This window comes from Coturnix japonica, chromosome Z (genome assembly GCF_001577835.2).
Source record: "Coturnix japonica isolate 7356 chromosome Z, Coturnix japonica 2.1, whole genome shotgun sequence".
Lineage (NCBI taxonomy): Eukaryota > Metazoa > Chordata > Aves > Galliformes > Phasianidae > Coturnix > Coturnix japonica.
Window position 1 is genome coordinate 58,602,891 of NC_029547.1, and position 17,547 is coordinate 58,620,437.

Consider the following 17,547-nt stretch of genomic DNA (forward strand, 5'->3'; position numbering starts at 1 on the left):
GTCTCCCGCCTCACATTGAGCCACAGGACCCCCAAATGCTGCTTCCACCCAGGGTCCTACCTGGCATTGATGGGACTGCAGCTTCAGGTGTAGCAGCAGGGGCAGCAGGGGGCTGCTGCTGGCTGGAGCTGACCTCGGGTTCTGTGCTCACTGAGGGTGACACAGCTGCCTCACCACCCCCTGGGGCCGGCTGTGGGGCAGGCAGCAGAGTCTCTTCTGCGGCTGGGGCCTCCTCCTGCCCAGGCAGCTGCAGGGCTGACAGAGGGATGCTGATGGCCTTCCCTACAGCAGTGGTGTTGGAGCTAGTGGCTGGTGCCTGCAGGGCAGGTGGGGGGCCATTGCTTGCCCCACGAGCTGGAGAAGCCAGGGCACCTCGTGGAGGTCTCTGCACAGGGAGCCGGGGCGGGCCAGGTGGGGAGGCACAGAGGTGCTGCGGATCAGGGTCGGGGCCAGCAGCAGGCAGGGGTAGGGCCCTGGTGGGACCAAGGCCAGAGGGCCCAGCCTGCACTGGTGCTTTGGGCTTGGACATCTGGGTGAGGGCCAGGGCTGGCCCATCAGCACCAGCCGTCAGCTCAGCATTGGCCACGATGTAGTAGTCCTCGGGCAGCTCCTGCTTGATCTTCTTCAGGAGAACCTCGCCACTGCCCTCGTCAGCTGGCTGGGCCTGGGCAGCAGCAGGGAGCCCAGCCGGTGGCCGCTTCCGAGGGCCGCCGGGCATGCGGTGGAGGTGTGGCTCAAAGTCACTGTCCTCATCTGTGACAGAGGACTCACAGACCATGTCAAAGAGCGTGGCCTCATCTTCGTACTCCTCCACTGGCTCGCCCAGCTCTGAGGGTTCACTGCAGTAGGAGAAGTCACAGGAGTCACGGGTGCGGGTGCAGTCCAACTTAGCCTTCCCTGGCCGGCCTGGGTAACGCTCAAGTGGGCTGGCCTGTGCCTCAGAGGGCACTCCCAACATGCTGGGACTGTCTGAGTTGAAGCTGCGGCTATCCTGGAAGCAGACACGTTCCTGGGAGCCAGCCCGGCAAGTGGCGGCCAGGGGCCAGTGGTAGGCATGGCCAGCACTGCAGCCCCACATGGCGGTCAGGTTGCCGTGGGCCCCTTCAGACAGCAGGTGCTTGAGGTTGGGGATGAGGCTGCATATGGTCCCATGGCTGTGGGCCCAGCTCACCAGCTTGGAGAGGTTTTCTGAGGAGGTGTGAAGGCAGTCCTCCATGGTGCAGGATCAGTAGAGTGGCTATAAGTCAGTTGGAGACACAGTTTAGATAACAGGATCCCAGCACTCACACTTGTGCTCCTCCAGGCTCATGCTTGTCATTCACCTGCAAACAGAGAGCAAAACCCCTCTTTTCAGTGCTGTCAGACATATGTAAGCTCTACTAACACCATTTTATCCTCATCTCATGCACTCCTAAAGACATTTCACAAAACATCACCTGCTTCTTTGCAGCCCCTTTCTTTATTCCACTTGAAAAATGTACCTTTAAAACCTTGGGGAAAAACATTCCTGCGATAAACAACTAAAACAACATAAAAAATAGATTCCCAAGCAACCAAGATCTGTATTAACGGCAATATGATTTGAAGCTTAAATCTCTGACAAAATGCAAATACAGACAGAAAACTTGTGAACGTGACCTCATACTCAGGCCATGAAAATTACATAAAATCTTAAGCATACAATTTATCTGGAACATCAAAGTGGCAATCTAAGCAGCAGCTCAGACATCCACTCTGCACCTGATGAAAACTTATAACATTTTACATCATTTTTGCACGTTTCTCCAATTTATAAAACATTTCCTTTATAAGCAAACCTCAGGGATATTAAGGCCTGAAACTTTACTTGTTGATATCCAGAAATGGCTAGTAAATTCACCCTTTGCTGTGCAGTACTGAGTGCTGTCATCTGTCCAAAGGCTTATCAGAAGCTTAAGAGACCAGCAAGAGGTTAAGTTATAACATGTCTTAATGAGCTCTGCAAATTTTTACTTTTAATACATCTTCTGTCTTCACAGATCCAAACTGCAGTTCTGCTGAAGACAAACACTTGTCACAAACACCTACACATTTGCAGCACAAAGACATCTGTTGTCAGGGCCACGAATCCTGTAATATTTCTGGTCAAACATAAAAGACAAAGTCTGTCTCATGCTCATCTTTTTCTGCCAGAAACTGCTTTCCACCCACATGCAACAGGTACTTTCCAGGCAAGGGCTCACCCACAAAACACCACAAGCCCTCAGCTTCCCAGATTTTCAGTGCAAGGACTTTCTAGCAGACCTTGTATTTTTTTTTTCTCTGATACTCATTTATTTACCACAAAAAAAGACAATCAGATGTGACAAAGAGCATTCCATTAAGTGAACAGAGAGAAAAAAAAAAAAGAAAAAATTAAGTACATTTAAACATTAACCATTTACTCAGCACATAAAGAAGAACAAGGAATTGTAACATAACTTAGCTAAAGATGCTAAAATTATTTACAGATAATTGCTTGGGCTTTAGTATTCTCTTCCCTGTAGTTCAACCTGGCAAGCAGCTCAGTGTCACACAACCCTTTGCTCGCTCCCCACCAGGGTGCTGGGGGAGAGAATCAGAAATAGGAAACAATAGGAGAACTCATGGGTTGAGACAACAACAGTCTGACAAGAAATGGGTAAGAAAAAAAACAAGAATATATTAAACAAGCCATGCACAAGGCTCACTACCTTCCAGCAGATGCCCAGCCAGTTCCTGAGCAGCAGCAGCACTTACTGGCCAGTTCCTCCCGGTTTATTGCTCAGCATGAAGCCACATGATATGGGACATTACTTTGGTCAGTTTGGGTCAGCTGCCCTGGTTCTGTCCCCTCCCAGCTCCTTGTGCACCTGCTCACTAGCAGAGCACTGCAAGAAGCTGAGAAGTCCTGGACTCTATGTAAGCACTGCTCAGCAACAACTAAAACATCCGCTTGTTATCAACATTATTTTCATCTTAAATCCAAAACACAGCATCATACTAGTTCCTAGAAAGAAAGTTAACTCTATCCTAGCTGAAAGACAGATAACAATCTACTCCAGCATCTGACAGCAAAATACTGGATCACTCAGGAGCCCATTAGCAAGGTGGGAAATCATCCCTTCAAGGACTTTTCCTGACATAGATCAAGGTCAATTGCAAAGCATTAACTGACTTCAGAAGGTCCCAGACGTTGGTAAAACAGATAGCACTTTGCAGATATGCCCAAACAAACAGCCTTTACCCCTTGCCTGATGAAACCGGACAGTCTCTCCCTCCTTCCTTATGCTATTGCTTTACCTCTAAAAACAGGGATTACCTATTTGGCTGGAAAAGATCAATAATTTCAGTGAGTTAACAACTCAGAATTTCATGTTTGCTCAGATGAGTTTGAGCTGAAAACATTTTAAAGTTATTTCTCAGACTAAGCAGTAGAAATTAAAAGTATATTTGTATCCCAAACTAAGGATGTCTGTGTTTCCAATTGTGCCAGAGGTCTTCTTTTTTTCCAAACAAGGTATCACAACTCAATACAATCTTAACTTGGTAAATACATTTTGTCAGTTGTTCATGAACTGAGTGAAACATTTTTCATCAACTAATCAAGAAACAACAAAGAAACTGCAGCCGTGTAAAAATTTTAAAGGTACACAGTCAATTCTGAAAGGGTCAAAGTCCCTGAGGTTCCTCCATTTCAGCCGGCTGTATTTGCAAAGATCTGGGTATAAAACATGCCCCATCACAGAATAAACACAAAGAAAAGGATGTCAACATTTTCTGGTCTGCTTTAGCCATTTCCATAACTAATGGGGCAGAGGGACCCACAGACCAACACCCTGAGAAAAGGGGAAGGTGGGAAGGGGAAGAAGTAGGGAGACGGCCCTGAAACAAAACAGCAGCAACAGTCTGAGAAGGAAGGGTAATTTACTAAATATAATATCAGAATGCAAGACAACACGATATAATACAACATAATTAAAATTGAAGCTAATAAATCAAATAAAGTGAGTGTCCAAAAACCAAAGGCCTTGCTCTGATGCTGAAGGCGAGATGGCTATGGACCATGCACTGCAGAAATAAGCAGCAGAAGAGGGGAAGTCTCATGACCTGCAGCAGTTTTATCTTTCTCTCTGAGCAGAAAACAGAAACATAACAGTGAACAGTTCTCTGAGATGTGTAGTTCTCCTTGTCTTTGAAACAAGTATACCCAGAACTATCCAAAATACACGGAAACAGAGCACTGACTCCTTCCAATGCTCTACATGATGTTATGATGTGGAATACTGGTAACAAAAATCTTAAAACCATGACTGAGGACTAACATCAAACTCACACAAGATAAAGAGGATAGCCAGGAAAGCAAACAGGCAGAAGGAGAGAGCTGCTCTCCAGGGTTGTACTCATCAGCAACATCAGTGCAAAGCCACAGGAAAGCACAGAGCTGCCAAGTTGTTGCATAACCAGGTACATATCTTGGGAAGATGGAAAGCCCAGTCTGGCTAAAGAACTGGGAAATGGCATCCATTAAGCTCTTGAGCCTAGACTGCTTGTGCAGGGCTGAAAATCCAAAAACGTCAGCTGCTCAGAAAATCTGTGTTTCTGGTTCACAACCCGCAGCAGAAGCCAACAGTTCTGCTTTGAAAGGAGCAGGCTCACCCTGAAGAAAGCAGCAGAGAGTCAGCAAATCCATCATTACTTACCTGATTTCCTGAAGAATGAGCTTGTTTGCTTGCTCACAGAGCACTGCTGCTCTCTGACAGTCTGCTCTTGTATGCTAAATCACATTTTAAAGATTATATAAGTCCTTCATTCAGATGGACAAGATTCAATAAGATGACTCATGCTTAATTAACCTGTTCGTATGTACACTCTGAAATCATCCAGAAGCTGGCAAAAACATACTACAGCTTCATAAGAGCATTTAAACTGCATTACAGACTGCAAAGCCTTAACTTTCCACAGCAATTTTCTGCAGCTCAGAGCTTAATAATAGCTAACAGAGCGAAGCATCCCTAGGTCTGGAAATTCACTACAGCACTCTGAGCCCTAAGTTAAAAATCATATTCTATTGCTGTTTACATTTTTACAGTTTCATTTACAACATACCACTGTAGTGAGTTATGTGTACAGAATACATGCTATGCCAGAAAGCATTGCTGTTGCAAAACCACTCTTTGAGATGTGTTAATACATTCAGTGGAACATCATTTGATTTGGGAATATGAATATTTTCTGTATCTAGGGTTTTGTCAGAGGAGATTTCCTTAGTGAGCAAACAGTAATGAAAAACGGCAGTCTCTAAAATAGTGCTCCTTCTCTTCCAACCTGTGCACGTTCCAAAGCACTGGAAGAGGCTCCCCAGGGAGGTGGTTTAGTCACCATCCCTGGATGTGTTTAAAAACCATTTGGATGTGGTGCTCAGGGACATGATTTAGCGGAGGGTTGTCAGAGTTAGGGTAGTATGGTTAGGTTATGGTTGGACTCGATGATCTTTGAAGTCTTTTCCAACTTGAGTGATACTGTGATTCTATTAGGTATGCCAGAGCAGTTTTGGTTAGGACCTTATGGGATGTCCTTCAGGACAAATGAGGAAATTTGTGCTGTGGCTTACCAGGAAGCAAGGCAGAAGAGGTGATGAGGCAGGGAAAGAGATGAACATGAAAAATGGGATGCAGTAGAAGCTAGTGGCAGAAAGTGGAGGTCCTCCAGCAGAGTTTGCACACTGGAGCACACATTCAGCAGACCTACATCTCAGGGAAGGTGGCAAGTGCACTCTGTGATAAGGAAGGCAAAGAACATGTCCTGTCCTTTCACATAATCACAGGTAACCAATAATAGACTTCCTCCCCAGGGTAATAATGTTAGACAAGTCAACAAAGGCTTGGAAAAATCCACATATCGCACAAACACACGTTTGAAATCCCATCACCACTGCTGATTATTAGCATTTCAAGAACTTCCACACTGATTTTTGTTCAAGAGAATAGTAAAACCATGTACATCAACCAACCCCTGGGACATCATCCCAAAGCTGGGATACCCTGTTCAAAATTTCCTAGATTCTCAAATAAGGTTACAACACAAAAATTTGCTTTTATTAATAGCAAAAAGTAATTTTATAATCATACAGCTGTACAAAAACTCAAAAATTTGGATTCTGAAACATTAAAAGACATGTAGAAAACCTGTATTTATTCATCTTAGGTAGCATGGATTTCAAAGCAGTCTTACAATAGCTTAAATGTGACTTTCAGCTGTTCAGAACAGGCCACCAAACTGGAAGGGTTAGGAACAAGCCGCGTGCTTTCTCTAACTTGTCTTCAGGAGCATGAAACTTCCATCTCAACAATATTACTGAATTTGTTTTTGGTTTGAAAGACAGACAGAGAAGCAAGGAGAGGGAGAGGAAGAAAGTACATTGAGAATGCAGCTTGCAGGCAACATGTGATGCATTCAGGTGCCCTGCTCTACCACAGGTGAAAGGGGGCAGACCTCCATCTGTGATATGAATTGCACATGTTTCCCTTTAGTTAGGAAAACATGTTTTTAATTGAATGTCTCTGCAGGAAATAAAGAGTATAAATTATAGAGTATAAATTATAAAGTTCTCTGGCAAGTTCTGCAAGCTTCCAAGATAGTTTGGTAATGAACCCTTAAACCAGACAAGACTTCCTCCAGCTCCATTAATTTGTCACACTTTCCTCATCGCTTTATCTCAGACTCCAGATGAGAGTCTTCAGTGAAAAACAACCTCTCACCTGAACAAAACTCATGGACTATTTCCAAGCTATGTGAGTTTATACTATCTCTTATGTTTTTAGTTCAGTAAGAGTGGATTTAGAAATAACTACACTGTAGGAACAAAACCAAACCTCCACACTATTTTTTCACCCCTGCACTTCAAGGGTCACCCCAATTTTCCTATCAATTCATTTATGTGTAGGAAGTGCCTTTGTTTTTAAATATTTCTGAGCTCCAATGCTTACATCTTGGGCTTTCTGAATTCAGTAGGGGTTCTGCTGTTGGATAAGCAAACTGGATTTTCAACCACAACGATGAGAACCAGAGTTATGATCCCTGTCACCAATACGCAGCATGAAGCACTGCTTCCTGAGATGGAGACTGAGGGGGAGGTATGAATTTAAAATAACAGCATGTCTTTCTGGGAAAGCAGTGCTGTTTTCCATTCATAAAAAATCTCACAGTTGTCTGTCACACTTGCTATACGAGCCTGCTCCCAAGCTGATGGTTAGTCTTCAGAGAAGACACTCTCCTTGCCAAGCATGGCATGCCTTCAACTGCAGTTGTCATCACAGCAAGCCTGCAGAAAGCAGCAAAACTTGTATGCTGGTGAAATTCCTTCGGCTAGAAAAGAAAGAAAAGGACTTGACTGGGAGAGGGTTTGGGGATTTGAGTTACCTTTCACACTGAAGAGCACTACAGGATTTTGAGCTTCACATTAGCCTTCCTCACCCACAAAACTAAATGACCAACAAATCACTAGCTAAGTAAACTGAAGAACAGCCTGGGGGCTTGATCCTTTCTAGCTCTTTCCATAGGCTCTGCTGCAGTAAGGTGATCCTGTAAAATACTAACCGTCCACATTGCTTATGTTGCTTTCCTGAGCAGTGTGCTCAGCAAAGATTTCGGGGTTTTGAAGGCTGATATCCCACAAACTATTAACACAAGGGCTTGTGCAGTGTAAACACAGAGTATCAAGAAATTCTGCTGACAAAAGCAAGAAAAATTTAGCACTAGCCACGGTGTAGACATACAGATTGTTAGATGAACCATCTTGTGACTATTACATGCTCCCAGGGCAGAGGCACAGGATGTGGGAAACATGGAAATAACCTCCCCCTCTACTTACACTCCAAGAGCTGTGCTCAGATTATGCGTTTCACCTCATAAGAGTGCAGTGCTGGGCAGCATTTGTAGGTGCTTGCATCACTGACAAAATCTAATCTGCCTGTCTCATCTCTGTGCATTCACTACCTCTGCTTCAGCACTCCAGCTGCACATACATGTCAGGATTTCATGTATAAACTCTCCTTTGTAAAACTGGTGGCTTTTTTCTTTAATTTTGGATTTCTGTGTTTCTTTTTTCTACATACGCACATGCCACTAAATGAACACAGCTGTGTGCTCAGTGCATTTATGCACATTTATTCTTAGCTCTACCTCCTAAAATTCCAAATCTAGACAGGGAAAAGAAGTATAGAAATAAACGCTGAAGTTTCAATTGGGTCACTGGTGAGTTTTCAGGAGGCTGCCTCCATGTAACAATTTTCAATACTATTGTTAAAATTCTGATAGAGGGAAAACTTAATCAGTTGTTTGAAATGTCCTTGAACAGACCCACAAGCCAAACTGTGCATTATTGAACTGCCAAAGCATGAGATACCTCCACCAGCTAAAACGAATCTGGCTCTCCCTTATCTCTCCTCTTTGAGACACTATGAAATTTACTTCCACATATCAGAATGATGACTGCTGCAATGGCCAAACATGACCAAATGTAAGCATATGACATAACCTATAATCATACACTTACATGCACATTTGCATGTATTTAAGTAGAATTTCAGAATAAAAAACCACTAGCTGGACCTCCTTAAATCCTGCTTTAAAAAACAAAAGTGTTACACCAGCCCACAAGGAACAGCAATTCAGTCCCCATTCACTTCAGTGTTCCTAGAGCAGCCCTGCAGAATGGAAGCACAGAGAGTGAAACCATTTTTAGCAACACTTAAAGTCCTACACAAGCAACAGTAGAAAAGATGCATCAAAAATGATGACCTCAGTAAAATACATCCTGAGAATTCGCCCATGGAAATCTGTGCATGAACTTGACTCTGCATTCCTTCAGTGTTTCAATGGGCCTCATATTCAACTTTTTCAAGCCTTCAGAGCCAACTTGTCCTTTTCTCTGAAGTCAAAATGAAGGTCTCCAGTTCTGACATTTCTATCACTGCACTGTTGCAGCCTCCTTTAACGCAGGTATGACTTCAACCAGAATATGCACTATCAGATTTGCTCAGGAGGTCTTGATCTAATACCCCACAAAGACAAGACTCCACTGACTACAGCAGGTTCAAATGCCTATTTTATGAGGTTGGACTTACTCAAGGAATAGTGTCATTGCTGCCCCTTCCCTGAGAAAGAGAAAAGAAAGAGCTTTAACCTTCATTCTCTGGGGAGCTGGAACTGATTTAAATACACATGTATGCTCATACCGTTCTTGTATCATTATCTCTGGTAGATGTAATTTTTTGGCTGAGTCACCAGTCCTTTGATCTCTGTCATAAGATGGACCCTTTTGCTTTGAGTTAATGTTTTGTCTGCCAAGATTTTATATAAGAAAAATAAAACAACCATAAACAGCAGAACAACTGATTTAACATGCTCTGACCCCAATATTTGCTACGGATTTTATTATTAAGGAAGAATATTTGCCATCATTGAGTGGGTATCTTTACTTACAGCAGGGATTGCTCACGCAGCAAGACTCAGTTTTTCACTAAAAAGTTCTCTCCAGAGCTTTGCAAGTTGTGTTACACATCTGGAAAACAGCCTGACTGGAGTTGTTTCTGGTCCAAGCTTATTTTTTTCCTGGGAATTTCCAGTCAATGTGTCCAAGCCTCTATTGAGAGAGGAGCTGAAGTGTGGCAAGGTAGTCAAGTCTCTAGGAAACAAGAGGAAGACCCAGGGATCCATTTCTCTTAATTCATCATCTCTTGTAAGTGCTATAAATGCCTACCTTCACATTTAATGACTTCCAGCTAAGCACCATCCCCTGGCACATGCTATGCTGGACTGACAAGGGGAAGATGGTTTCTACAGCACCTCTAATATCTTTGGCAACAAAACTCTGCTGATAGCACTGTCAAGGGATGCACAATGGCAATACTGGGGGCTGTGTGATACAACTGGTGGACCATGCACCAACCGCTCAAGAAGGTGCCCATGCATTAATTAGTATTAGCGAACGGTGTTAGAGTGTTGAGTTGTGGCCTAAAGTCAGTCTTAACCGCCTTTTATATTTTACTACCTCTGTATTCAAGCAAGAGACTATTTCAATGGAAGAACACATTTTCTGCCAAATCATTTCTGAAAAGTATAACACTGTCTCGCTCCAATTTAGGAGTGAGGCAAAGGTTCTTTTGATAATGTTATGCCCGGCGTGAGATTAAGAAGAAGAACATTCAAATGTTGATCCGACCAGTTTATTGGAAATAATAGACAATTGAGGGGATGGGGAAGGGAGAGCGACGAATGCCAAAATTAGGGTGATGGGGAAGGGAAAGTAGGCGATAGAAAAAGAGCAAGAATTACGTTAAAGCCGGGAATAGTCACCTCCTGGAAGCAGCAGCGTCCCGTAGCACGTTGTTAACTTCGGTCCGGGGCAAAATAAGTGTAGGGGAGAGCAGCAGCGGAGTAGCAGGCCGCAGATCAATGAAACGCAGAGAAGACAGTCAGAGTAGCGAGGTCTCAGGAAGTGGAGTCTCGGGCAGCGAGGTCCCTCGGAGCAGAGTCTCGAGCAGCAATCCCAGAAGAGATAATAGGCAGCAGTAGGACAACGGTGGAGGAATCTGAGGTCAGATACCTAGATGCCCACAAAACCGTGGTTTGTCCGTGCCCTTTTTATCCTTCTTTCCAGCCTTTGAGAGATTTCCGGACGGCTCGGGTCAGCGTCCTGTGATTTCCTCAGAGATGTCAATCTTCCTTGAGATAGGCCAACACAAAAGACCACTTAAGGGCCATTGATCAGTATCTTATCTCCCTTTCGTAGCTCCCGGACTTGTCCATCTCCTAAACAAAGGGATTTCTCGAACCTTGGTTCCTGTGTGTCTCAGTCCTGGAACCTTGGCCAGGACTTGCCTGAACTTGTCCATTTCAGCAAACTTTGAGACAGTAATGTAAAAAGCATGGCCTCTTACAAACGCATAAGATTTTTAAATGATGAGCAGTTAAAAAAAAGTCCGAGGTTTTAGTCAGCTGTCAGAGGCTTGTGTATCACGGCTTGATTCTTTTTTGTTGTTCCAAAATTGCCTCTTCACAGTATTTCTCAGGATGGTCTGAATATAAAACCACACTAAATCAAATATCCCAGCATTTTCCTCAGCTTGTGGTTCACAACCATTCTCTGTTGAAGACAATGACCCACACACTTGGAAAATATTTAAAATACATAATTGCCTGCATTTGCAATGAAGTGTGTGTACTCTCTCTAATTATAGCATGATAATAAGGAGAGTCAAGCACACAGCCTAAAGGCAAGATGCTTTCCCTGGTCTTTCATTTTCCTGGAACTTCTGCTAGAAGAAAATCTGCATGCAATTTAATAAAAAGAAAACAAGAATGTTGTCACTGACTTACACACAGATCATAAGAGCCCAGCTCTCTCATTCTCTTACTGGAAAACCAATGCCTTAAGTTCCTGCCCAGACACTTAACTACAACGCACTCTCCTTCACAAGCAAACACAAGCAGACTTTCTTTTCCCGTGAGTGACTTCACCATTCCAGATTTGGTTTGTGTTTTCAAATGCAGGATTTCTCTCCCTTCAGGTCTCTTCTAAACTAAGGAAAACTGGAATGGTGCAGCTATTTAGCCACTTGGCTAAACAGTAAGAGTGAAACCACACTGTTAACTGTCTACATAAAATAGGGAGGCTGTTTTCTTCTGAAAATTAGAGCAACCACAGCAACTCAGTGTTTCTGTGCAAGGGCAAAACTGAACTTTCTACATTAAATTTTATCTTTTCTCATTGTTTTTTTGGAAACACGGGGATTATTTTGGACTTAAAATGATTTTCCAAGGACTTAGTTCTCAGCAAAAATAAAATTCTGAAACTGTCTTTATAGTGTATTTTCTAAAGGATCAATAATGATCCTTATCATTAAACTACTAGCATCAGGGTGAGATCCTGCCCTGCAGTTTCCCTTTAAAATCCTCAAAAAAACATTAATCTATGACCTGGCTTGTATCCAGCCATGCATAACAGACCACATGCAGTTGAGTCTCTAATAAAGTTCTTAGGCAAGACTTCGATGAGATGTAGAAGAAACAGTAACAGGAAAGCTGCCACAGAGATGAGCAAGGAAGAACAAGAATCTGCATTCATATGTAAGCCAGTCAGAAGTACTAGGTAACATTCTGTCACCAGAAGTCACTGGATAAAAAAAAACAAACAACTGTAAATGCTCCATCCAACTATTTGTTAATTTTTCTGTTAACCCTGGGAACATTTCCAGCTGCAAGCCTCTAACATGTTATAATAACAGATCAGATTATCCTAAGATTTAAATTGCATTTTAAAGCAGATGATACCCCAAAACCACAAAGGTGTGCTTTCTGGGGGTACCCTGAAGAGTACCAGCCTTGTGATGCTGGGCCTGAGTGCACGAGGGAGCAGGGCACATAGCTGGACTTGCTTCTGCTCCTGACATAAAATACAGCAAATTAGACACAGCTCAATGGAGAGGTTTTGGAAAGCCTGAAGATCTGAGTTCAGTGGGACTAAAATGGTAAGGGCTTAAACATTTTTCCATGGAAAAGATTCCTTTGATCTTAGTCGGTTCAATCAACACAAGTCCCAGATCTTAAAGGCTCTGTGCAGTTAAAGGGATTGACAGGCACCAAGTGGGGTTTTCAGAGATCTCCACAGATATGTAAACAACTATAAAATCTCACCACGCATGTTTAATAACCCGTCAAAGCTTTACACACTAAGTTCCAAAGCTCTGGCCAAAAGAGCTAAATTTGTGTTTTCATGCAAGCACAGTTCTTACAACAGCCCAGCATTTGGCAAGTATAACACGGAAATATGCAGATAACGAGTAATTAAGAAACATAGAGAATGCTCAGAATATTCATCTTTTACTTACAAGATGCACTGGTAGCAGACACACAGAGGAAGATTTCCAAAGAAGAGCTCTAGCAAGGAGGACTCATTTCTTCTTGAGATTTCAAAGCACAAATGTAGCCTTCAGACAACTGAAGTTCAGAACTACATGCTACTTAGTCTGAGGAATACTATGAAGAGCAAGAGAAAACAAGGCTGTACCCCAGGCAATCAGTAAAATGGAAGTAGGGTGCATAAGGAAAAGCGTACATGCATACTTACAACACATACATTGTATGTATTTATTAAAGTCTACTCTCATTACAATTCATTTGTAGTGGATCTAGACTACTAAATAGGACACCCTTCCCAAATTACCCATTTCTGTTCAAATTGTTTTGCTTCATGACTAAAGTGAGAAATGGCCACAGACAAGATGCATGTTAGTAAAAACATCTGAACAAAAGCTATTGCAGGCAAGATAGTAACTTTTTAAAGGTACATACCCCAGAAGCACAACACTAACTTCTTTTAAGAAATGCACACAGATAAACTTCTTATTCTCTCCAAAGATAACAGAAGAAAAAGTTCGAAATATAAAACTTTCCATCTATGGTATTCCAGACTTTTTGTTGTCTTGCCAATTAAAAGACAAACAACCCAAAATATTTTCTAAAACACAGCAGGTTTCAAAGATACCAGAAGATATTTTACTACACCAACTTGATAAGCTTCCCCACTAATTATCTTCCAGGACTGCATTTATCCCAGGCTTTAAATTGAGTTAATTGAAAATATATAGTCATTGTATCATAAAAACAACAACAACAACCAAAAAAACCACTCAATTTTATGCTATATATGAGCCAAAATGTCATGCCCAATGGTGATTCCAGGGACACTGATTCCAGTATCTAACTTCTTCTGCTTTCTAAAGATACAAACAACCTATTAGCAGCTAATTACACAGAAAATTAGGTCACAAATATCTGAACATCACACTCCAAGCAGGACAAGGCTTCTGAATATATGTAACGACCAGTCTCATTTTTGTGTTTACTGTAAGAACATGCACACATTAGATACCCAATCATCTAGCTGTGCCACAGAGTGTGTTTGCTTTGCAGCCAGCCAGGTCCCTCACAATACAGACTTAACTGTTCATGCAGATTCAGCAGATATCTATACATGTCTTGTTCAGTAAAATAAATCAGAACCAAGAAGGGCTGTTTTGGAATTTCAATGAGGAATGACACAGACTATCACTTATAAAGTAGAATCCAAACAAAAAACAGAAAGCGTGGAAAGGAACACACTGCCATGTATACATAGAGTAAGCATGTTCCGTTTCCCTGACCAGCTTGCCGCTGTTTGGCAATAAGCTTGAACTGCTTCATCTTCTCTAAGAAAGATCTGCTGCCATCAGAATGGCTGATTAATCACTATAACAGTGAGTCCAAAACAAGAACCTGCACTATGTGTTCTTGAATTAATGTCTTCCACCTTTCCGCTGGTATCTGGTTTGCTTTTTCCAATTGCAAACCTCTACTAGTGGCATAAGGCTGATTTTGCCTTTGCTCTGCTCTTGCCTCATTAAGCCACTGTGCCACGTGCAAGGCAGCAGCAAAGACCCACCAGATCCAAAGGACAGTCCCCATTCTCCGTTCTTCATTTCCACCTGCACAACTGCAAGTAGAAGGTGCATGTCAGTCTCAATGAGAAGGGCAGCAGCTCAGATTGCGTACTATCACTGGAACCACTGACAAAGTGCCAGCCTTCCTGCTTTGCTCAGTTTCCTAACCCTGCTGATCCTGCCAGCTCAGTCTAAAGTTTCAATAGCATTTGGCTACTGCATTTACAGTCAAGGATCAGAGAGTACTGGCATAGCCAGCAGGAGTTCCATTACACACACAAAGCCAACAACAACGCTGCAAATCAGCCCTCAGCATTACAGCCCCTTGCACTGGAAGCCTTGCTTGCATGCCAAATACAAGGATACGTCTCCCTTGCTGTCCTGCAGAAGTATAGTGTGCCCCTGTCCTGTTTTGGAAGCAATGTCTGACCTGCAGTCAGCTCTGGAAATAGAAAAATAAACTGTGTACTTTTATAGGACACATATACATCGCTTTACAGTCACCTGCTCAAATTAAACCATATTACTACAGGGGGAATGTAAGCATTTAAATGCTGCTTCTGATGGGGCATGAAGGCTATCACTTCTGCAAACATGCCTGTTTGTTGTCAAATTACAGTAACCAACGTCAGTGAAAACAACTGCACTGAAACAATGCACCCAACAAGCTTTGCAAAGTGCAGGAGATATCTGAGAAGTTTGGGCATCTCAGATTATGTTTACAAAGGGCAAGCTCCGCCTCACTGTCTGAGAGGAGTACAATCCAGTGATTCAATGTGGTCCAGCAAAAATGCCAGAGCCAGTGTGGTAGAGGAGAAACTTAGTGTGCACTTGGCGTGCACCTGGTGAACAGTGTGATCCCCTGATGTCCCCCTCTTGGGGATGTCTGTAGGTCCTTCTGACACACAGGAAGGTGGGACCGTTCCTGCACACAAGGAATCAGCCATTCCTTCTGCCTAGTGTTCATGGGAATGCCCCTCCACCTTTAGCATCAGCTTCTCTGGTCCCCTCCATGGGGACAGGCACCTTGTTCACCAAGGGGCAACATAGGCTTGGAAGATATTCTCATTTAGTTGCAGGAAACAAAAGGATGGCACCAAGAAAGTCATTTGTGAGAGCACATGACCCCTGGGGAGTAATTAGTATATTCTGACCAGATTTCATGTCCTTAGCTTGTCATTTCAGAAAGCTCAGCAGCAACAGGAGACAGAAGTGATTGGCTTGGTTCTCTGTTAGGTGTAACACTGCCCTTAGACCAGTTCAGAACTGTTGTCATCTCAGCTTGGAGGTGGTCACCTTTGTTATAAACAGCTTTCATTCCAAATTGCACCAACACTGCACTACAGTTGACTCCAACCCTGCCACCACTAAAGCAAGCAAAACACTCATAGATGTCAGAGGAAATTTAACCTTACTATCTGCCAGACCGGAATAAATGGACTATTTGATACTTCTGAAACAGATATGAAGAAAAATAACACCTCAGAAGGCATTTCACAAGGCTTATGTTTAGAATAGCTGTGCAACATCAGAATAAATCTGCCAAAAACAAAATGGGAAGAAATTAAAAACTTTTGGCTGCATGCTTTTAAAAGATGATAGATGGTGAAACAGCAGTCAGAAGATCTCTTCACAGCACAGTTGTGCAAGTTAAATATGTCATAGCACCATGCTTGGTAAATAAAATAAAAACTATACAGAAGTAAGGATTCTGGTTGTTCATGTCTGGAGTCTAGCTCGATGGATGGAGTAAGAAGAAGGGGATAAAAGAGCAATACCTAGTATTCATCATTCCACAAACAGTGCTCATAAGGTGCCAGAAAGTAGAGTTTACACTTGAGCCCACCCTTTGAAGACACAAGGAATGCAGGAGAAGTTCTCCCATTGCAATCCAATGCGTGGAGATGGGTCAGACCATGGGCAAGGGCAGAGGGAAGCAGAGAGGCGTTCATCACAGAAACACAGAACAGATCTGACCAGCAGCCAGATCCAGGCAGCTGCCTGTGCTGGGCTTGGGGGAGCTGTATCACTTGGGAGTCCCTGTTGTGGCACTGCCCTGCGTGGATTTCTCTTAGTTTCATTATTTAATAACAACTAGTTCTTCCTGCTACCTGTGGACTATTTTCAGCACTGGCAGTACACAATGTCTATTACATCAGCAATTAACATTTGGAAAAAAATTACTATGGAAATGAATGTCAGCAAAAAGCTCCAATAAACAAAACACAGGAATATTTTAAACAACTGACCAGGGAGAACACAAGTGGTAATGTTATCACAGACTAACCTGTTAAGTGAGAGCAATAAGGTCACCAGCCTCTGTTTAACGAGTGCTTCCAGTGAAGGTTAAAGATCAGTTTTAATAATTACTATTAGGAAATCCAGTCTTCGTCCAAATCACATAAATCACTTGCCAGTTTCAGAAAAGCTTGTGTGTGCCCATAACTTAGTGCTTCCTCAGCACATCCAGATGTCTCAGAAGCACCAGTGGTCCTGCTGTTAGGCACAAAGGCAAGAAGGAAAGGCACAAAGGACAAGCAAGTGAGATGCCAGTGACACCACAGAGGGACTGGAGGAAGCTGAGATAAAGGTTTCATGCCTGCCTTAACTCCACCAGCTCCATCCAGTCCATGCACCCCCACGGCACGTGCTGCACACCCAAGGGAGACTTCCAGTTGACTGAAGCTGTACAACAAAGTAACACACAGTGAACGCACTCACTTGATTTTTCTTGTACCTCCTCACTCCTCCCATGTGAACCTCAGAGTTTCCTGAGAACACACAGGCAAGATGTGTTTGACTTGTGCCACTACTTGCACAGGCTCTAAATAGGGCGCATTTTGTTCATGGTGCTGGAGCCAGACAGCACAGCAGGAGAAGCAGAGAGCTCTCCTGGTGAGCAGTGCATGCAGAGATGCCTTAAGACTAAATTCACAACGCCTGCAGAATTTCTCAAACTAGCCCTACCAAAGGATAATCGAGGATTATCCTTCATGGAAATTCTGAGACAATATTCTTCATTAACACTGAAAAAGTTGGGAACCAGACAGGCCGTGGGTTTCATACA

At 43.1% G+C, this 17,547-nt stretch overlaps 1 protein-coding gene across 3 annotated transcripts in view; it reads right to left on the minus strand.

Moving 5' to 3' along the window:
• Positions 1-17,547, minus strand: part of KIAA1958 (KIAA1958 ortholog) — a 56,208-nt gene that overhangs the window by 29,517 nt on the left and 9,144 nt on the right. For all 3 annotated transcript variants that reach the window (XM_032441534.1, XM_015849843.2, XM_032441533.1), the window contains exon 2: positions 61-1,322. In XM_032441534.1, coding sequence (XP_032297425.1) covers positions 61-1,216 — 1,156 coding nt within the window. In that variant the 5' untranslated portion in view covers positions 1,217-1,322. The remainder of the gene's footprint in view (positions 1-60; positions 1,323-17,547) is intronic.